The following is a 21,706-nucleotide window of genomic DNA, read 5'->3' as shown; positions in this document are numbered from 1 at the left end:
CTCTGCTGAGCCCATGCGTTTGCAAGTTCCTGCTCTGGCGGGGAGACCCCGCGACCCTCGCCTCTCCCTCAGGTGGACAGGGTGAGGGAGTGGAGAGCAGCACTTCCTCAGCAGGGCTGGTTTGGGGGGCCATGCTTGTATCTCCCTCTGCAGTGATCCCTTCTGAATGATCATTTAGCCGAAAGGGACACTATGAAGATTTATGTCTGTGTTTCAGGTTGACAACCCCTTATCCAAAGTAAAAACAATTCATTAGCTGATTACATTTACTATAAGAGTGAAAAATGTATCAATGACAAGCCTATATATTTGTGCATGTGTTTTGAGAAGTTGACGGAGAATACTTGACCTTGAAAGGCACAGGTGTGCAGGGACTGCAGGGATGAGATTTTCTTTGCTTTAGATTGTAATGGAAATGTTCAGCATCTCGCTACCAGCCTTGTTGCCTTTTGTGAAGTCCCTGGGGATCACGAGCCACTGGGTGAAAAACATTGATTTATGGCATTCAAAACCAAGGTGTTGATGATGTACAGTCATCCACAGATATCACAGAGGGAGCAGAAAGTGTCTGCTAGGATCCATCTCATATGATAATCTTTCCTACATTGTTAAGTGGAAGGATGTTACCTCTCAAAAGCGGATGGGAAGAGGGTCACAAGGTGCACAAGAATCCAGAAAAACATGGACAAAAAGTCAGGTAGGCAGTATCTACTCTGTATCAAGGGGGGTGAAACACATTGGTACTGTAGTGTAAAATAAATCTGCATTGTCACTGACAGTTGTATAACTGTTGTGTGCATACAGAGGAGACAGTCTCCAAGGATCTCAAATAGGCTGATATAATTTACTAGCAAACTCAAAACCGGGTTAAAAAAAAACAACACAAAAGGAACTGCACTGCCCTACACTTTTAAGATCGGGTGGCATAAGGAATACATAATCTGCAATATCCCTGACTGGAGGTAAAAGGTTGATGGTTCAGTACAGACATTAAGATATGAGGGTATGAAGTTCATAAAGTGGCTATGTTCGGGTGTGGAGTATAATTAGTGGATATGATGATGAGGATGGATTGACCCTCATTTGGTGAGTTTTAATGTTCAGGGAGTTTATGGTTCCAGTTCATATGATCCAACGGATAAAGCCTCTTGGTCCCTTTCTCGTAGTCGAAGAACAATGTCACTCTTGTCTGATGCCTCCTGGTACTGTTGGTGGCCAGTGATGTGCTCGATGTAGATGCCCCTGGACCATCGGATGGTGTCTGAGACCATAAGGCGCCGCATGAGCTGTGCATAGCGTCGACCGATCCTGCAGGTCTGCAGCACACGCTTGTTGCAGGGGTCCCAGGTTCCCAGGGCTCCAACAATCAGGGTGTCTATCTACACCTCGTAGCCCTTCACGCTCAGGGTGTCGGCCGGGGGGGCGTACTTTTCCAGCTTATGAGCTCGGGCTTCTCGAAATGACAGGGTCTCCTGTTCTCAAAGGAGACCGTAATGTTGACGAGGATGCTATTTTTTTGGGCCTCGGTGACGACGACATCAGGTCGTAGCTGGCTGTCAGTACCAGGGATGGTGCAGTTCACAGAGATCTCCCCCAGGCGTGGTGCGAAGGCTTTCATGGGGCGGTTCTGGATGGCGTTGTGGCGCAGCTGCCAGGCTCTGGAGTGGGGTTTCCAGCTGCACAGGACGTGGGGCAGGGTCTCGTTGGAGTAGCCGCACTTCCTGCAACGCTTGTCTTGGTTCCCGTGGCAGAGGGCTCCGTTGAGCAGGATGCAGTTGAGCCGGGCATGGTGGCTGAACCACCAGTCAGCGAAACAGGTGAAGCCGCTCCCGGTGTTGTCATCAGACCTGATCTGCGGCACCCAGACTCCCAGCTCCTGGAGCTCCTCGCATCACTCCCAGCGGTGTGAAGCCGATGCACTTCCCCAGGCAACGCGTGGCGTTGCGAGTGCAGGACCACAGTGAAGTAATGTCGCTCCCATCCGAATTCCCCATCCAGGGAGCCGCCCAGGAAGGTGGCGATGTCTTGGTTGGAGGTACTACACACATCTTCATCATAACTGTGTGTTGTTAGTTGATACACTTGCATACAAGTGGAAATTCCAGCATGGCTGCTTGTTTATAGCTTTGCTGTGGATCTTGCTGTAGACATCTGCTACTGGTGTTGACTTCTTGGCTCTTAGGGCCTCTGCTTTCCCAGGCTGAAGCCATAGGTAGTTCATGGTTTGTTTAAAAACAATAAGGCCACAGGGGATGGGGGGCTGGACGGACACAACCACTATGGCTTAAACCATCTCCTCTGTCTCTGTATGTAGACCAGTGCAGAAGCTGCACTCTTCTCCCACACCCCCCAGGCCCTTGTGTGTGGAATCCAGACACTGAAGCGTGTTGCGGTGGTCTAGTTCCCTTAAGTTTAGTAGAAACAATACCATTGTTTGGTGTTTAACCTTAAGTTAACCCCTGCTCCACTGCCCTAGGAACCAATGTGTGTGGAACCAGCCTCCATTCCCCCCTCATACTCCTCCCTCCCGGGTGTGGAAGCGGGACTCCTTTCGCCCCGCTCCCCGCGGGGCGTGGGATCGACGTGCCCCAGCCCTTAGGGCGTATGAGAGTTGCCCCCGGCCCCTCCGGCCTCCCTGGCAGGCGGAACCTGATGCCGCGGCCCCACGTGCCGGTCGAGAGGCTGGTCCCGGACAATGCAGGCGGGGCTGGGTTTCCGGGGGATCAGGTGACAGCGGCGGCCCAGGGAGGAGAAGCCGGAGCGGGGATTGGAGCCAGCTGGGAGTCCGAGTCTCGGGGCTGTTGTGGGGGTCGCGGCACCTGCTTCTCAGGTGAGCACCAGGAGGACGGGACGGAGACTGCCGGGGGCCGGCTTCGAGGCCCTGCCTGGGCTTGCGGGCGGGCCTGAGGCCTGGGACGGGAAGCGGGCTGAGGAGGGGGTCGGTGGGGTGGGGCTTGGGAGGGGCTGAGCTGGGCTGTCGGGTGGGTGTGTTGGGCATCCTGTCAAGTTAGCAGTAGGGGGTCGGGAGCGGAAAGGAGAAGCCGAAACCTCTGGCTCCTCAGGCAGGCGCCTCTCGCTCTTAGTTTGCCCGTCTCTGCGGGAGGGCGAACAGGTGGTGTGCAAGGGGGTGTCTCCTCACTGAGACACTGAATTTACATCGGTTTACATTTAGTTTTTATTACCTCAGACCATTAACTGGGTAACTCATAAGTCTGTATCCCCAAAAAGAACAGGAGTACTTGTGGCACCTAGCTAATTTCTTCGAAGAAGTGAGCTGTAGCCCACAAAAGCTTATGCTGAAATAAATTTGTTAGTCTCTAAGCTGCCACAAGTACTCATGTTCTTTTTTTGGAAATCACAGTTTGTTAATGCTTACTCTCCCAAACTAGCACGTGGCACAGGGAGTCCCAGTATCTGGCTTGATTCAGGTGGGAAATAACCACTCTCCTCCTCCCTGTGTGGCTCTTTGTAAAATGTTATTTGGTAAACTGTCGCTTGTCCCAGTTGCATTTTTTCTGTAACACTGACTGTGTCCTGTGTCACCTTATAGACTAACAGAAGTATCGGAGCATGAGCTTTCGTGGGTGAATACCCACTTTGTCAGACGCATGACTGACTGTGTTGTATTCCTCTCTCTATTTGTCTTACATTCCATCCTTTGATTTTCTTGTCCAAAATGGTTTAAGATTATATCAAAATAGACTGAGATCACTCTTGTATTTTCTTTAGTGAATTATAGAATAGCAGATTTTAGGTTTACATGTAACAGTGGGACTTTGATTTTTACTTTTGCAACTGAGGAAGATGGTACTGCTCAATGGTTGGAGCAGGAGTCCAGTAGCAAGGAGACTTGGATTCTATTCTCCTTTTTGCTTCTGGGTTCCTGTGTGTCTGCAGGGAAATGATTATTTGGTTTCCCCATCTGTAAAAATTGGGATAATTTACACTCCTTTGTAAAGTGCTTTGGCCTCTTAACATTATTTGTCGCTCTCTACATTTAGATTTTTTTTTCTCCCCAGGGACCTAAAATGTTTCATAAGTGTCCATCAAAGATGTGACTATTTATAAATAGATTCATATTTGGGTTTTAGTTATCTTCAAATGTAGTAACTTCTGATATATTTTAATTGCCCTCTGGGATTGCGTTATATGCTTTAAACCACATAAAAACAATTGTCTTTTTTATTTTTTTAATTTCAAATAAAACCTCCCCTGGCAACCTATAAAGTTCTAAGTAGTCCACATAGTACATTTATGACCAATTTAATCCTATAAAACACATTACATAATCTAATATCATCTGAATATTTTTCTGGCATTATCTAACTGATTATATCAGTTTTCTTTATCCCTTAGATTTGCCATGGTTTAAAAAAGAAGTGTGGTTCATAGGCTTCATTCCAAGTTCTGTTTAAGTCTGTTATCTGTTTAATGGATGGGAGAGAGCATAAAACAGAACAAAGCTATCATTGTCTTTTACATGCTTGGTGTTCACAATAGTTTTTTATACTAACAAAGTACCTTGCATTTGGATAGCACATTTTCTCTCAATGGATTCCAAATCACTTTTTAAACTTAGGCCTCAATCCTGCATTCTAATTCTCTAGCACAGGTCCGTGAAGAGTCCCACTGAATTAAATGTGTCTCTGAATTGCTGCATGGGTCCCTGATAGTAGATTAATGTGCAAGATGGTGTTTTAAATTGATGTTCAGGCTATATATATATGTAGGGACCACTTCATCTAACACTGAAAGGGATATACAGCACAGCAACATAAAAACCACAAAAGGAGAATAGAACATGCATGACTGATTATCTAAAGAGTGAATCGAAACATAACCTATCAGGAGATGGGGGAAGGGAATAAAGAGGCAACTAGGTAAATGTATGTTTAATAATTAACAGTTTTACTTCAGCAGGAATGTACATGCTGTGAATGTCAGGAAATAAACTTACTGTTTTTCACGGGGCTGTCAGCAAACGTCAGTTCTTGCAGAAAAAGTGACCTGTGACCATATGTCAGGTACACTTAAAGTTCAGAGAAGTCTCATATCGTAAGTTTCAGATTTGTGTTTTGTTTTATGTCTGAGGGTCTTCCAAACCTAGTGTCGAGAGAGAGATTTTCTTGAAACTTTTATAATATTAATGAAAACTGATCATTTTATAATTTGGATTGCCATGTTTGCAACAAAAACATTGTAATATTGTGCTAGTACATCAGAAGAAAGTGAACCCAAAATTTTCATTGCCCAAGCAGAGGGAAATTTAGAACGTGAACAAAACAGAATCTGTCATGAGAAGCAAACTAGACTTGAAAAATTCTTTTAATTTTAGTAATCTCTTCAGTAATGTAACACTGTGACACGTTAGTAAAACGAGCAAAGAAACTTATTTTTCTATACAGGTTTTTTAACCTGACAGTGTTCCTTTAAATCTAATATTGAAGATATACAGCAAAGAGAAATAATTAAAAATGTTAATATGTAGTCAGTGACCTAGCGCCCAATTAGAAAGCAGTTATTCTTAATATTTATGAAATAACTAACATTATAAAGCAAACACTTCTAAACATTTTATATACCCTACAAATATGATTGATAACTTAGGTGACATTATCTTCTGATGCTTTCTATCCTGCACTCTGAATTCTTGTCCATCTGTGCTCTTTGTCACTGAGATTTTTGGATGCTTTAATTTAAAATTTCATGATCTCTTTTTGTCTTGTGAAGTTCCTCGTAGTTTTCAGAGGCAAATTGCTGTATCTCTGGAAAATCTCTAATTTCTCTTAGATCCACACACTTGGTCTCTTTCACAGGCTGATGCTCCAGCCCTGCGTTTCCTGGTGCATCGTTCCCCCACTTCTCTACTCCAGTCTGTCTTTAAAATATATTTCCTAAATATTTTGTGGGTATCTTCTCCTCAGTTGCTTCTTGCAGGCACACAGATGAACACATAAACCTCACCAGTCTCCCATGCTATTATTTCCTCCTCAGTCTCTCAGACCATCTGTTCTCTCAACTGCCATGGAACCTTCAGGCCCCAGAGTGCCATCTGCTTCTTAAAGCCCTCTTTCTCCTCATGTATTCATTTGCTCTTTCAACCAGACTGGCTCCAGAAAAGCCTGGATAACGGAAAGGGAGGCATGTTATATCCCTTCTCATATATCTTCTCCTCCCTCCCTTTTTGTTTATTTAAGGACATCTGCATGAAAACACGTTCCTTTTTTCTTAACAGTTCATCTGTTCCTGCTGTTTGTTCCCCATGTCAAGTAGGAATACACTGTGATATCAGTCATTTCCACAGCAACCAGTTGTGATATCACAGAGGATGATGATTTCAAATGGGGGAATAAACAGCAGGAACAGATGGACACTTAAGAAACAAATACTTTGTTTTCATGGAAATGTCTTGGTAACAAAGAACAAGGGAAGAAAAGTGGAAAATCTTTGAAAACTTGCCATGAGGTCAGAACTAACTCTTGCACCTTCTCCTTCCTTCAGTTTCTTTAATGGTCCTGGCATTTGTGAGTTGGGCCTTGAAGAGCTGGTCAAAGGACAAAGGTTTAGTAAACCTAGATTGGGGTCGGCAACCTTTCAGAAGTGGTGTGCCGAATCTTCATTTATTCACTCTAATTTAAGGTTTTGTGTGCCAGTAATACATTTTAACATTTTAGAAGGTCTCTTTGTAGAAGTCTATAATATATAACTAAACTATTGTTGTATGTAAAGTAAATAAAGTTTCTAAAATGTTTAAGAAGCTTCATTTAAAATTAAATTAAAATGCAGCGCCGCCCTCCCCCCACCCCCACCCCCCGACCGGTGGCCAGGACCCAGGCAGTATGAGTACCACTGAAAATCAGCTCGCATGCCGCCTTCGGCATCTGTGCCATAGGTTGCCTACCTCTGACCTAGATTATTACCATTGTACACCCAGTTCTTTCTCCCCACTTTTAATAAATACTTTTGTGTTTAATTTAACCTGAAAGCAACAGTGGCTCCTGAGGTGCTTATGGTGTCTCCTTTATCTGAGCCCTGAATCGAATACAAAAAGGATCTGGCCTGTTTTATCTGATTTTCTTAAGTGTACTTCTCTGCCTAGCATTTCTTTTAACAAGCTCAGGTGGTTGACTGAAGGTGGTATCATCTTGGAATTTACTCTCAGACTTATGAATCTGTTCTAGTTAGGACATAAGTGATCCAGTTATTATGGATTGAGCAAATGTGCTGCTTACTCTCTGGCTCTCAAATCCTGTCTCACTTTAATTTCAAATGTATAAATAATAATGTTTGTACAATACCATAGGAGTCTGCATGGTGCTTTACAGATAAATATAAGATTGTCCCTTCCTGCTCCAAAGAGTTTATTACAAACTAGGTTAAATAAGACACCTTGTGCCTCAGTGAGAGATTACAACAGACAAGTGGGTGAATGAGACAGTCTTGCACAGTACATGCTCATAAGGTTACTTGTTATTGTCTTAGCTTATTAATTATGTTTGTAATCTTATTATTTTTTTAATTGATGAATTCCTAATGCAGGATTAGGTCTGAAAGAGGGTATAGAGAAGAGACTTGGAGGAGGTGCAGTTACAGGGTCAGGAAGGTCTTTCTTTCCAGGAGTATAGGTCAGCATTGGAGAAAGTACAAAGGCTTTTGTGGGAGAAAAGCTGAACTGGGTCACCTGACAGCTTAAGTGGGGTGAAGGAAGATATTGGCAGAAACAGAACTAATTACACCTTTTTGTGTATCTGGTTTCTCTCTTGCATTATGACCAAATCTGCTTTAAAAAGAACATTAAATCCAGATCTGAAAATTCATGCTATGGATCCCAAAATCTGTAGAGGTTAATCCTTCCCCCATCTCTCCTCCTACTAAAATATTAAACCAAGCAGAATACCACATGAGCGAATCCTGGTACTTTAAACATTAACTTCTTTCTTCAGTTTTGGATTTTTTTTGTTATTGGGGTTCATTTAAACATTCATTATCTGAGCAAGATAAGCTAATGCATCCTTTCTGCCAGAATCTTTAGCAGCATGAGAACAGTGAAAAATTTTTTTTAATGTGTAGTTTGGGAATTGGTAACATTTCCACCTGTCCTGTACTAAAGCATTTTTTTTTAATAACAATGGCAAACTGCCTTGCTGATGAGGGTAAATGAAGCCATGCTGTGAAATGCTGGGAGTCAGCAGTGCTGAGAGGCAGTGTGCATTAAGGCACAGTAGTTGTGAATGCTGAGTTGTCCTTCTGGGACCCCAGGCAAAATGATGTAACTGAGTGAAAAAGCTCTGTAGAAATAAATCTCTTCTCCTTCCCCATTTGTTCTATTGTGGTGTCATTGATGCAATACTTTAATTGGGCTCAGGCTTGACACTTTTTTAGTCCTGCAGCAGAATTGCATTGTATGAAAAGAACTCTGCGATAAAAGCTGGAGATACTGAAGTTTTGTTTTACAGCTCTGTATGTGTGCTTCAGCATTACTCAGGAAGCTGAGGTGACCTTTTTAGTACTTGTGGGGTAAGTTTATGCAGTCAGTAGTTTATGAAAGGTTCTAGTTGCCCTTTCCAAATAATTAATTTCTGTGTACTTGTGAAAGTTTTAGACAATCATCTGTTTCTTTGATTTATAGTATCTATGATTTATAGACTTTCAGCATCTTGGTATCTGAGCTCCTTATTTTTTTAATTGTTTTTTCTTGGTTAATTGTGACTGACTCAGCAGGTATAGATTTGTTCTTGATTACTAGATTAAAAATCAGAGTAGACATCTGGTATTTGTATTGGATAATAAAAGTATATCTCTATTCCTTGGGATGTACATGTCTTGTACCCATGCTGCCTCCATTCTGTAAAGTGCTTCGGGATTCGCATGTCATGGAAATCCCATACTAAGGTTTATGGTAGTTATGTTTTAGCAGAAAGAAATAAAAAGAGAGAGAATCCTGTTGAGTAAACATAGATGATATGTGCTGCACAGGTAACATATTAACATGAGTCAAGAGCATGTGAGCTGTACAAACAACTGGGATGTTCAGTCCTCAGTATACTGGGTGCTTCTGCAACATAATTGCTAGAAATGTTCACTGTTCACTTCCACCCACGGCCATGACAGCAGTGAGAGGGAAGGGTGGATAAGAAACAAGAATGTTTTAAAATAAATATATTGGAATGTTTCAATTTAAACTAAATTAAATGTATTTTTTTAAAATATATATTAGGTAAATTTGAAATTGACAATCTAAGGCCTAAACTTGTTGTTATATAGTTAAATAATTTTAAATTAAATACAAAAAATATTAAGCAGTATATGTTTGCTGCTGAGTTTCAAAGAAAGTTAGACTCACTGAACTGTTGTAAGCATCTGGAACCCAAATTTGTTGAAGTGCTAAACCAGATTGAGAGCAGATACTCTCTTGCACCTGCAGAAGAGGCTAACAGAGTAACTTTTTAAATTTTAGTTTATTCAGCTAGTTCAGTTCAATAGCTAGTTCAGTCAAAGTTAAGAAGGAAAAGGCAGAAAAACTTGTCTTCCTCTCCCAATCTAGGAATAAAAATCAGGTATAAGATGATGAGATCTACTGGTTCTAAAATCTTGAATGACGTGGTGACCAGAAACACTCATTTCCGTTCACTAACTACAGATAATGCTTCCTTTGTTTAATACATCATCTAGTTTAAAATGCAAAACATTATTGATACACTTTTTTTTCTTATGTATCCGATACATTTAAGGTAGTTCTATTTAAAACCAAAATTTAAAATGCTGTTTTTGTTTGTGCATTTTAAGTACATTCCACTCAACCTCCAAAAGGAGCTTGACACAAATCACAAGTTAAAAAAACAAAAAACTTATCTAGTAAATAAGAAAAACCCCATTTACCATTTTTCTAACATAATCAAAATGTAAAAATTAAGAATCTCCATAAATGTAAATTAAACTGTATAATTGCTTAAATAAATGTGTATAGATATATTGTATCCCATGGTTAGCAAAAAGAAGTACCAAATTTAGTACAAAGGCTGTATTCAGTTGCAAGTCAACATGTTTTAATTTTTACCAACCAATGAGAATCAACCTGTCTTGAGAAAAATAACTAAAAAATACCAATGTGAAACACATCTAAAATTGATGATTTAAATCAATCCACCCTGGTGCGAGGATCACTTCCGTCCACCTTCTTTTCCTGGGCTCCTGGTAACCTGAACTAATGGATGTAAAAAAAAAAAAATCCTAGAATCATTGAATGACCCGTATGTTCAACCTGAGAATGTGGGATGGGGATAAAAAAGACCTCTTTAGTTTTCTTGTAAACCTCACTGAATTCTAGAAGAAAGGTGTGACTTAGTCTCCTGACATGGTCCTTTGTTAAACCCCTTTTCAGGCTGTGCTCAGACATTTGTGCCCTGTACTGAATTTTGGGAAGAGCACATATGACTAAATGTACATGTATCAACAATACACTTTGCAAAGAGTAACTGCTCTTTGGTAACATTTGCAAGAAGAAGGGGGTGGGAAACCTGTCTTCATTTTCAGCCTTGGGGTTTAATGTGCTAGTCAGTCAGTGCACCCAGAATTTTAAAATGTAGGTGATATCAACAGCTAGATGTTGGAATCTGGGATCCAAATGGTCCTTGGGCAAGTAATCTGAATATTTTTTTCTTCTTTCAGTTTCAAATAGGACAATAATGTAACAGTGTAATGCAACTGGAATTTCTTTTTCTCTGTCTCATAGGATTCCAGTTGGAAGATTTTACTGACCTTGGATCTGATTAATTCCTGAGGATGGCAAGTAAAGGGCCCACGGCATCTACATCCACTGACAACTCCAGCACTGGAGGGACCAGTGGCAGCAGCAGTAGTAATGGTGCTGGGGACAATACTAATCAGGACAGCACTTTTGAATGCAACATCTGTTTAGACACTGCCAAGGATGCGGTTATCAGCCTGTGTGGGCACCTCTTCTGGTCAGTATTCTGCTTTCCTTAGGTAGGCCAGAATATGGGTCTTACAAACACACTTTTATCATCCAGGAGCTGAGGATATAACAAGGTTAAATGTCAGATGAAAAGTCCAGTTTTGCAATCTTAAAATGTGAATGGGATTATGGATTTGGAATTGAATGCTGTAAGCAGAAATTTGCTAACTTACTGTTCTGCCCCCAGATCCATTTTTCTGTTAAATATGTAGTTACTCCAGGCTAGTGTTGGTCTTCTTAAGTTTAGCTTTTGGTAGCCCTCTGGATTGTTGTGCTAAAAACTGAATTGCACAGCCTTGATTGATATAATTTGGCAGAGCAATATTATTCTCATTCATGCCTTCTGGCTTGGCACACATCCACTGTTTGGGTCTAAATTCCTCTGTAACTCACCCATACCTGGAACTGCTTTGCACCTTGTCCTTGAAGCAGGCTCTGGAGTCCAAATTAGGAATTTTTAGGCAAATCGCACCCTCACCGCAGGCCTCTTTTCACTGCTAGTGCTGACAGAAATGTTGTAGAGAGCCCATTTTTGTTGTGAAGTTATTTTTCTTACCCTATACCATCATGGCAGTGGCACTAGCTCTTCAGGTCCACCGTCTGTCCAATGTGAGCAGATGTCCCATAAACACAGTGAAAATGTTATGCCTCCCATTTGTCTTGTCTGGGTTTGAGCATTGAAGTAGATTGCCCTGCTTTACCACAATACTTCAGTGGGCTGCAATGGTATCTTTTGCCTCAAATGTTACTGTTTTGGTGTAATTGAAAGATGGAATGATACAGGAAATAACCCTCTTTCCCCATTTTTTTTTCTTAATGCAACAGTTAGCAAGGGTTGACATTGCTAATTATGTGGGGTTTTAAACACTATGGATTAAATTCAGGTCTCAGTTAAACCTGTGTGGTTGCATGGGTGTAAGCAAGTAGAATTTGGTTTCTGGTGTCGTCATATCAACTGTAGGTGCTTGTTATCTGGCTTTTTTTTTTACAATGAAACCTTCTTGTGATCACAACTTTTTGATTAAACCACCTAAGTGGGGTGACTTTACACCAGGATTGAAGGTCTAGTCTTTCGGTGGACAATCTGCGTATTGTTTATACCACATGGAGAGCAGTTGATTGCAGTGTCTTTTGATAAGTAGTCTTATCTTGTGTCCTGTTTTTGTTTGATTTTGACTTTTTTAAAGTTGCCACAAGGACTTTAATTGAAGTAAAGTGTCTTAAAGGGGAAATTAGAATAACCCTACTCTGTTCCTCATACTGCATGCCCATTTTAGAATTAACAGCGTGATGCATAATGTACATTTCTCCATATCTCTCCCAATATTTTAGCCATGTGATTCTTAAGATCCTAACGTCATTCAGTTGGCATCTTTCTAATTTGCATCTTTGCCTAGGACATGAGCTCATGGGATCAGTGAGCAGAATCTGTGCAAAAAGGCCTAGAAGGATGAATTTAAGCCTTTGTGTATGCCTTTTGTGCTGATATCTAAGGCGGTGGAACTTCTAGATGGTGAGAGTACAGGGACCAAGAGTTGTGATGTAGTTTCTGTCCATTTGGCAACCTAGTGTCAGATTGAAAAACTGGAAGGGCCAGAGGAGGTTTGACTTTGGCTGTACTTTCAGAAGTTCAGTTTGTTCTAATGCAAAGTTATGGTACTGACATTGCTGATTCTTTAACCTTCTGCTGTCCCTTAGGTGTGCTGTCCCCAATATACTCTCTATATTTTCCAAATCTCAGTGTAAGTTACTAACTACATTTTTTTTTTTACCTTTTTCTCTTTCTGTCCTGTTATCAAATCACCCTGGGAATACCAACAGTTGGCCTTGTTTACACCAGGTAAGATCGTTTTCTTTTTACTTTGTCTTTCATCAGCTCCTATTACACAATAACCCCCTCAGTCCTCTAGGGTATTCTGTCAGAAGCTGCAATATCCCCTTCTCTTTCTAAGCACACTTCCTTCTCTCCAGGGCAACCAGAATGCACTAATGAAACTTAACATGCAATAATTTGCAATCCACTTTTCCAGAGGAAGAGAAGTATAAGCCCAAAGTCCCTTTTTTTTCAGGGTCTTAACCACTCAAATATTTAGTGATTCAGGGAGGAGAGTTTACATATGGCAGACGAGAGGGCTTAGTATGTAGATTAAAAACTTGAAGCACTTTTCTTGCCACGCTTACTGTTACACCCCTACTCTGTGTATGTTGGAATCATAGAAACAAGAGCTGAGACCAGACTAGTCCTTCCTTCCCCAGGCCAGTGCGGGGTTGTTTCTGCAGTGTCGTTTTCAGAGTTTTCCCAGCCCAATTACAAATGTACACTTCAGCAGATGTGATATAGCAGTTTATTATACTAAACTACAGCAAGTACTGCCCAAATCTGAGGCACTTTGGCATTTCCAAAGGGTAGGCAGTTTGCCTCCTTGTTTTTCAGAATAGCTGTAGAATTCTATTTGGCTGGCTTTTGTGTGGCTGTGTGAGAGATATTTGCATGTTGTTATTGTTCCATTGTTCTCATGGTGCCTTATTTATTTTGTTTTATTTTTCTCTTGTAGTGGTTGGAGACCAGGCCAAACAGGCAGGTGTGTCCAGTATGTAAAGCAGGAATCAGTCGAGATAAAGTTATTCCTCTGTATGGAAGGGGTAGTACTGGACAGCAGGACCCCAGGTAAGGAATCCAAATGCAGCCACTTCTTTGTGGAAACGACAAACCTAATTATTATACAGTTGATGTGTCAGATAAGAGATGGTCAAAACTTAGGGGAGGTGATATGTCTGCCAAATACATCCTGGCTCTCCCAGGACCTGGATTCCCATACCCTGTTTCTTGCTTATCTGTGGAAATCTATTTTAACTGAATTGAACACTAATTACTAACTGAAGATGGCACATTGTGCAAAATATTACCTGACTAGGACAACTTGGACAGGACATTCATTGGGCTGATCACAGTTTTCAAGCTCCCTTGATTGTGAAATGTAACAAGGATGTTGTTTCACAGAAATGTAGAATTTCAATTTTGTGGATTTGGAACTGGAGGTTCAACTAACTGGTGGGCCTGCTGGCTCCTGCTAGTGAGCTAACTACACACAAGTCTGCTGCAACAATTCAGTGGTCTCTGGACATCTGTGAAAGAGCAATTAATGTTTGTTCTATTTTACTGGCCAGGGCAGGAAACTAATATTACACCATATATTGCTACGTTTATACTAACTCTGCTGTCTTTTCCAGAGAAAAAACTCCACCACGACCACAGGGACAGAGACCTGAACCAGAGAACAGAGGGGTAAGTAAAACACAAGTTAAAGTGGAAAGATTGGATTAGGATTTGGGGAGGAGGGAGACCAACTGTGAAGATCCTTTTATATTGCCTATTGTACATCTCTTGGTACCTGATGTTGTGTTGTGGATGCCTGCATTCCTCAGCATTTTATAGCACGAGTTAACTTTACTCAAACTTTACAATTAAAGCATACAGTATGGTGTTGCTTGGGATGTTATCTTTCATAATCAGAACGTGCTCCCTACGCATAAGTGGTGCAGTGCTTCTGAAAATGGTGCTGGACATATCTCTTCTTTTTGTCAAATGAGAGGTGTCTTGGAAATGTACACTGTGTGTGCTTCTGTCACTGTATGCCAAAGGTCCCCAAAGTGTGGAGCATACCCCCTGAAGGGGCGGTGGAGGAATGTCCTGGGGGCGCAATGAGGTCCAGGCCAGCCTCCATGGAGGGTGGAGAGGGAGTGCCATCCAGCCCTTCCACACCCCCAGCTCTGCTTCTGTGTCTGGCCCCAGCCTCAGCACAGCTCTGCTGATGGCCCCACGCCAGCTCCCAGCCTCGCCACTAGCCGTGGCTCCATTCTCAGCCCGGAGCCGAGGCTGGGGGCAAGGCTGGGAGTGGAGCCATATCTTGCTGCAGTCCCAGCTACCAGCCTACCCCACACCCTGGCTGGGGCCCCAGCCTTGGCCCTTTACCCTATCTGTGTTCCTTCCTCACCCTCCCCGCCCCCCGGAGCTGCAGCCGTGCTCCCAGTTCCAAGGGTGTGTGGACAGGAGTAAGGGGGGGCATGATCCTCAAAAGTTGTGGGACCATTGCTGTGTGCTGATATCCACTTCACTATAGAACATTACTTTACCATGTTTATATATACACATCCCAAATGGAGTGGGGTACGTTTATGCAAACAGCATCCCAGGTATGTAAATACAGTGAATATAAATAGTAGGCTGTACATGGGGAACAGTTATCAGGATAGATCAGAGTTTCCTAGGACAGTAAGAAGTAAGCGTGACCTGATGAAACACTTGCATATTTCCATGTAATTCAGCTTCAAGTCTCCAGAGAGCACTCGTATATCTCATTGCTTCAAACAAACAGCCCTGCTGGGTATGACTGAGGAACATTTCTACATTGAATAAATGGGAGCTCAGTAGTTCTCTGTCCGCAGAGCGTTGCCTTCTTATTAAATCAGCTGCTGCATCTTGGTAGAACCTTTTAGCAAGTGCTGCCATTAATTGGAGGAATCTGGCATAAAGACATTGCAGCAGCGGTGCTGCTTCTCCAGTTTCTGAAACTGAAGGAGCTGCCATGCAAAGAAGCATTGCTGCATCTGACCCCTTTTGTAGGGAGTTGATGACAAGACAACTGTCAACATAGACAGAAGAGTCAGAATCTTTACTAATCAAATCAAGGGGTTAGTCCATAAACTCTAGGTCTAAGAATTATGTCACTGGGATCAGTTCTGTGTACACTCAAAGCTGGACAGCTAGAAACTAGGGTATTCTCCAGAACTGATACCATTGGTATAATTCTGAGACAAGAAGGCAATCTTCTTTGGATTGGTGGAGTCTAGCACTAGGGTAATTGTTTGCTCTCCCACAGCCATTCCTTACAGTATCATTGTTTTGTTTCATACTACACCTCCTTGGGAGCCAAAAAATGTTACTGCGTTATAGGTGAAACCGTGTTATATTGAACTTGCTTTGATCCACCGGAGTGCGCAGCCCCCCCCACCCCGAGCACTGCTTTACCGCGTTATATCCAAATTTGTGTTATATCAGGTGGCATTATATCAAGGTAGCGGTGTAGTTGTTTCCTAAACATTGCACCCATTTTAAGGATTTGGATGTTCCTTGATTCAGGAGTTTCATCTTTCTGCTTGGCTAGACTAACTCTGCAATTTTGCTTTGGACCCTCTACAGTCAGTCAGTGATGTTGGATCATAAAGCAACCCTTCCTTCCCTCCTACATCACATTATGTTGTATATAACCTATTGTAGGCTCCTTGGGGCAAGAACTCTTCCCCCTCCTCCCCATAAAGCGTCCTATGGTGCTATAGGAACACAATTTTAAAGTGACTGTGCACAGCACTTGACATATATCCCGAGGAGCAATGTTGGTTAATTTTTCATGTTACTTTGATTTTAGATTGATGGATAGCAAATATTGACTCATAATTAAAACTTTTTAAAAAAACAGTGAGTGATATCCAATGATATAAATTATGATACGTTGTCAGATATCTGGTGAGAGAATTACAAAAACATTTAGCATTTGCTAACTTGTAGCCCTCAAACATGAGCTGCAGTGAAGTGTGGGACCATACAGGCACAAACTGAAAACTGTCAGACATTTAGCCTAAAGGGGTCCATTGACATGGAATATTTGGCTTCACTCTGTCTTGCAGTATAAATGACAGTATGTTTCACTTCCATTTTTTTCTTCTCTGCAGGGATTCCAGGGCTTTGGGTTTGGAGATGGTGGCTTCCAAATGTCATTTGGAATTGGGGCATTTCCCTTTGGTATATTTGCCACAGCATTCAACATAAATGATGGGCGGCCTCCACCAGGTATTATGCATCTCACCTTCTGGGAAAATCCCATAGGAGAATAAATTTCATATAGATTAATTTGTATCTTTCAAGCAAAGAACCTGCTAAATCACTAACTTGTCTGTATGCCCAAGTAAACCAGTGAAACAACATGTAGGGAAACATCCTTTTGAGCACACAGTGTTGGTGCACTGTAGAGCTAATCATTTAAGGGTGAACAACAAAGGGAAAACCTTTGCTGTGTCTTTATTATATAAAATACATTTTAAAAGTGTTTTTCTGATGATTTTACATTATAAAATACCAGCTTATGACTTCTCTCTGCTTTGCTGAAGGGCTTTTTGGAGGACTGAAGGACTGGAGAGCAATAGTGACATTGTAGGTTAAACAGGTTTTAACAAAAAATGTTTTAAAACAGTCCGACTGAACATTCCTTCCGCTCAGGTGAGAACTGGGAAAGCCCCTTCAGTGATCTGAGTGCTTCCATTCCAGTCCTCCAAAAGATTCTCCAGGAAAGCCAGAGAAGTTGAGACCTGAATTTCTGGCATTTTTAAAAAGAAGGAAAACTCCCACATACACAAAATATGATAACCTTTTTTCATCCCAAAAAAAGGTTATCGGCCTTTATGTACCATAAAGAAGAAGAAAAAACAAGGACACTACTTTCTTTGCTTTGCAGTTCATCTTCAAGATGATCACCTATGTGCTACAACAAATAACTTCCTGGTGAATTAATTTCAGTGCTGTCAATTGAGTAAAACCAGTTGGGTTACTTTAGTACAGTGGCCTCATTCTGAGGATTGCCAAACAGCCTGTAAAGCTGAAGGGTTTGGCAGTCCCTCTGCACAGTACTCAAACTGCAAGAGTCTGCCTGTTTTGGACAGAAAACCTACAGCCCAAGATTTCCAGGGCTGCCTATGATAAATCTTTTAGCCAATAGTCTGCCATACTGTGTATAGATTAAAGGAGCCCCAGTCCATGTATTTCATTTGGAATAATGAGAGAAAACTGAACTGGATTCTTAAGCTCTTGAAAGGGCTGCTAAATTGTATACCCCTTGGAATCTTCATTTAGGCCATTAGTTGTGCCTTGCTTTGTACTATCTGCGTAAGCGTGTGTCCATTTGGAGCTAGAGACTGTGTGGATTTGTGCTGGTTTGGGTTAAATAAGTACATAAGAATGGCCTTACTGAGTCAGACCAATGGTCCTTCTAGCCCAGTAGCCTATCTTCTGACGGTGACCAATATCAGCTGCTTCAGAGAGAATGAACAGAACAGGAAATCAAGTGATCCATCCCTTGTTATCCACTCCCAGCTTCTGGAAATTAATGATTATCAGTAATCCTTTTTTAAATCTGTTGTTCATCTACAGGCTCAGTATTTAGTTTTCAGCTCCTTTAAGCTTCCCACTAGTTTTATTGGTATAAGACTCCCCTTAAGATTTTCTGTCTGTTTATAACTTGCTTATTCTGAGGTAGCTTCCTCTTGTGGAGGACAAAGGCTGATGCAAAACTTTGTAGTGTAGAACAGTGGTCCCCAATGCGGTGCCTGTGGGTGCCATGGTGCCCGCTGGGGCCTCTATGTGCACCCGCATACTGACCGGCAGACAAGCATCTGCCGAAAAGCCGCTGAAAAGAGGCATCATCAAGAGGCGTTGCCGCCAAAATGCCGCCGAAAAGCAGGGTCACCAAGAGACATCGCCACCGAAATGCCGTTGATTTTCGGCGGCATTTTGGCAGCGACACCTCTTGACGTTGCCGCTTCTTGGCCGCATTTCAGCAGATGCTTGTCTGCTGGCCACGGTCCTTGGTGGCTCATCCTCCGGCGCCCGCCACCTGGAAAAGGTTGGGGACCACTGGTGTAGAAACACCTGGCTGAGATAGACTTACTTCAGCATTGTCTTTTGAAAATCTCTGGTGAGGACTGCAAGCTTGAGTAGGGTCACGTCCCCAGACCTAATCTTGCTTTGTGGATCTGACGTTTTGAATTCCTTCCTAATTCCCAGCGTGAGTGAGGCAGTCTGAATCATTCCTGTAACAGAGAAATTTTGCCAGTAGCAGTCTGTCAGCTGGTGGGTTCCTTGCTAATCTCTCTAGACTTGTGAATATGCTATGTGCAGTATATACTACATCTTGAAGAAGAGGAAAGAACTGAACTGTTTTCCTTCCTGTTTTTCAGCTGTTCCAGGGACTCCCCAGTATGTGGATGAGCAGTTCCTATCCCGTCTCTTCCTGTTTGTGGCTCTGGTGATCATGTTCTGGCTGTTGATTGCATAACTGCTCTATACCCTGTATATTCCTGGTCATCAGGGTCTCTGAACTAGCTAAAAACTGCTCCCCCATCCCACTTTAAACCTTTTGGTGTCTGGTTCCATTGCTAATCACAGGTTCCAGGAATCAGTGGTGCCACAACATATTGAGGAATCTCGCATGTTGCACCAGAACCTTGGAATTAAATAACAGTTAAAAAGCATGTCTTACCTCAGCCATGTCTCATACCGCTGGTATCCAGATACAACCGTGGACCGAGCTTTGAGCTTCACTCTCAAAGGGAGCGTTGCTTTGAAATCCTGTGCCAATCAGCTAGGCCAAGTTTATGTGGAAGACACTGGTACTGAAGGAGTGTGGGCAGGTGAGGAAAGGAACCTACTGCATTGTTCATCAGTATCACGTGTGTAACATCCATGATGGGAAAGAAATGCATCAACTGAAGTTCCAGAACATTCTTTAATCTTTTTATATCAAAGTCCAGTTCTTGCCAGGAAATATCTTGCGGCACTAATAAGACTTCTTTGGGAGGGCATCTGCCTGAAAATGGAATCAGCTTTGGAGACCAGTGTTCTATACCTGCTGTTACTCACCAGAGTTGTGAAAAGTCCATGGCACTTGAATGGCTGTAACTGGAGGGGTTAAGAAACTTCAGCCTAAAATGGTAAAATAATATGAATTTTTCTGGAGCTAGACTCTTGAAAATTCTCTCATCATGGGTTTGGGTAGGGTTGTTGGACAGTGGAGTACCTCTCTGGCCACATGCAGTGCCGTTCCTCAGTGACAAAGCAGTGTTTGTTTTTCTTGGGTTTGTGCAGCTGTTTTTGGCTTTACTCATGGATAGTACCTTCATAACTCTATTGCTGTAGCTGCACTCACTCCTTCTTCCAAAGTTGTGAGACTTCCAGGACTATTGTGTACTCTGAATAAAATCATTTTACGGATCTGAGATCATCTTGTTTGGGGGGAGAGGCCACAATGGGGATTTATTAAGTGAGTTGAGGTTAACTTTTCAGACACATTTATTTCGGCAAAAAATGAAATCTAAACTTGCCTAGCAGGTGCCACTGTAGGGAATAGTGTAAGACCATTGCCTGTATGGTGGTGCCCAGCTGCTTCCAGCCTATAAGGAATAGCTGTAGTGCACGAGCTGCTGCAGGTTTACCAAAGATAATAATTTGAAGGACAGGAGATTACAAATATTTTTGTGCTTGGAGGAGGATGTTGTAGAAGTTGTGCCCACAACTCTGAAAGCTTTTATGGAATTCTGTTAGGTATAAAGCTTTAAAAAGTGTTTCTGATTGATTCTCTGGATCCACAGTACCTGAAATATGAGGGATTTTTTTACCTCTGTTTGACTTTCTTCTAATTCTAACTGGACACTTTCAAAAGGATTCTCTTCTGTCTTTATTTTGAGATGCTGTTTCTTTGACTCAGATCACTAATAGTCAGAGACTCACCTTCTGTAGAGAGGAATTTTGTGACTTCCTGGGCAATAAATCATGATATTTGACAAAACAAATCAATATATAGAAACTCAAGGACTTGCTTCAGGAGCTAGGCTTTTTCTCATGTACAAGGATGAAGTGCCCGGGCAGGACAACCATGAGCAGTAGCAATGACACTTACTTGCCTAAACACAAACTGTACATCCATCTGTAGCATGATGGTGTGGGAGGAACAGTTAGGAGTTTTGTTTGCCTGCCCCAAAAGTCTCGTCAGCAAGCAGGATTTTGCAAAGCTGGCTTCTGCAATAGTTGACCTCATCCATCATATACCAAGATGCAAGATCTGGTTGAGTATAGGTAGTTCAAGTGCTGCTCGAACAGTACAGGCACTTTGGGAGCTTCATCCCTTCTGATTGGCTTCTGTAGTGCATATTTTGGAAATTAAGTGCATTTTTATCATCAACTGGCCATATTATGAAGCTTTTTCACTGCCTTGATGTTTTATTGAGAGGCAGCTCCACCTGCTGGTGAAAAGGGAACGTTCATCTGCTAATGTAAAAGGGATTTTATTTCCTTCCCTTCTACCATTATTCTGAGAAACTGCTATGCCAGGAAAGAGAGCGTGTTCTTCCAGAAGTAATCTGGTATGAAGATTATTTCTTCAAAGCTTTTATCCTTTGAAGATGACAGTGAGAAATTCAGCTGTAACATGAACAAAAGAGGTATTAAACCAGACTTAACAAACATTTTTTTGTTTTAAAATATAAAATTTTAAGCTTATTTTGCCAGTTACTCTTGAGACGCTGAAGGGATGAAGACTGAAGTGGCTGCAATGACAGAATTTAGAGTCATTAGTTTCCTGGCAATCCAAGAATGAGATAGTTTAAGTGTTAATGCTTCTGATTTTCTTAGTGTGCATTTTGTATTGTATCATTTTTCCCTCCCTTGTATTCAGACTGCACATGGTCTGCAGTTAGAGAAAGATGGCACATACAGTGCAACCCTTTACTGTTCACTAATTTTCACTGTTGTGAAAGTGATTTAGAATAAAAAATGGTTTTACATTGACCTCAGCCTATGTGGATTCCTTTTGGGTAAGGAAGTGCAATGCTCTTGCCTTGTGCTACTTGGATTTTCACTGAAGGAGGCATTACTATGAACACAGTAGCAGAAAAAATATTTTATAT

The 21,706-nt window shown here is 41.9% G+C and overlaps 1 protein-coding gene across 3 annotated transcripts; it reads left to right on the top strand.

Annotated features, from left to right (window-relative positions):
• The first annotated feature begins 2,630 nt into the window (after positions 1-2,630).
• Positions 2,631-21,587, top strand: RNF185 (ring finger protein 185). 3 transcript variants are annotated; one of them, XM_039504943.1, is made up of 7 exons: positions 2,631-2,830; positions 10,733-10,964; positions 12,797-12,815; positions 13,531-13,643; positions 14,207-14,261; positions 16,706-16,823; positions 18,983-21,587. In XM_039504943.1, exons 2-7 carry the CDS (start codon positions 10,783-10,785, stop codon positions 19,078-19,080), a joined length of 585 nt encoding a protein of 194 aa, XP_039360877.1. In that variant the 5' UTR covers positions 2,631-2,830; positions 10,733-10,782; the 3' UTR covers positions 19,081-21,587. The 3 variants fall into 3 exon arrangements, with proteins under 3 accessions (XP_039360877.1, XP_039360878.1, XP_039360879.1); XM_039504944.1 differs by lacking the exon at positions 2,631-2,830 and adding an exon at positions 6,319-6,465; XM_039504945.1 differs by lacking the exon at positions 2,631-2,830 and adding an exon at positions 8,395-8,517.
• Positions 21,588-21,706: the final 119 nt, after the last annotated feature.

This window comes from Mauremys reevesii, linkage group 18, assembly GCF_016161935.1.
Source record: "Mauremys reevesii isolate NIE-2019 linkage group 18, ASM1616193v1, whole genome shotgun sequence".
Classification (NCBI taxonomy): domain Eukaryota; kingdom Metazoa; phylum Chordata; order Testudines; family Geoemydidae; genus Mauremys; species Mauremys reevesii.
This window is presented reverse-complemented; position numbering and strand designations above follow the sequence as displayed.

Excerpts from the sequence above, each read along its gene's own strand:
- RNF185 (XM_039504943.1), top strand. The coding sequence starts at position 10,783 with ATGGCAAGTAAAGGGCCCACGGCATCTACATCCACTGACAACTCCAGC. Across the intron at positions 13,644-14,206 it reads ACTGGACAGCAGGACCCCAG|AGAAAAAACTCCACCACGAC; the intron begins GTAAGGAATCCA and ends TGTCTTTTCCAG. Across the intron at positions 16,824-18,982 it reads TGATGGGCGGCCTCCACCAG|CTGTTCCAGGGACTCCCCAG; the intron begins GTATTATGCATC and ends CCTGTTTTTCAG.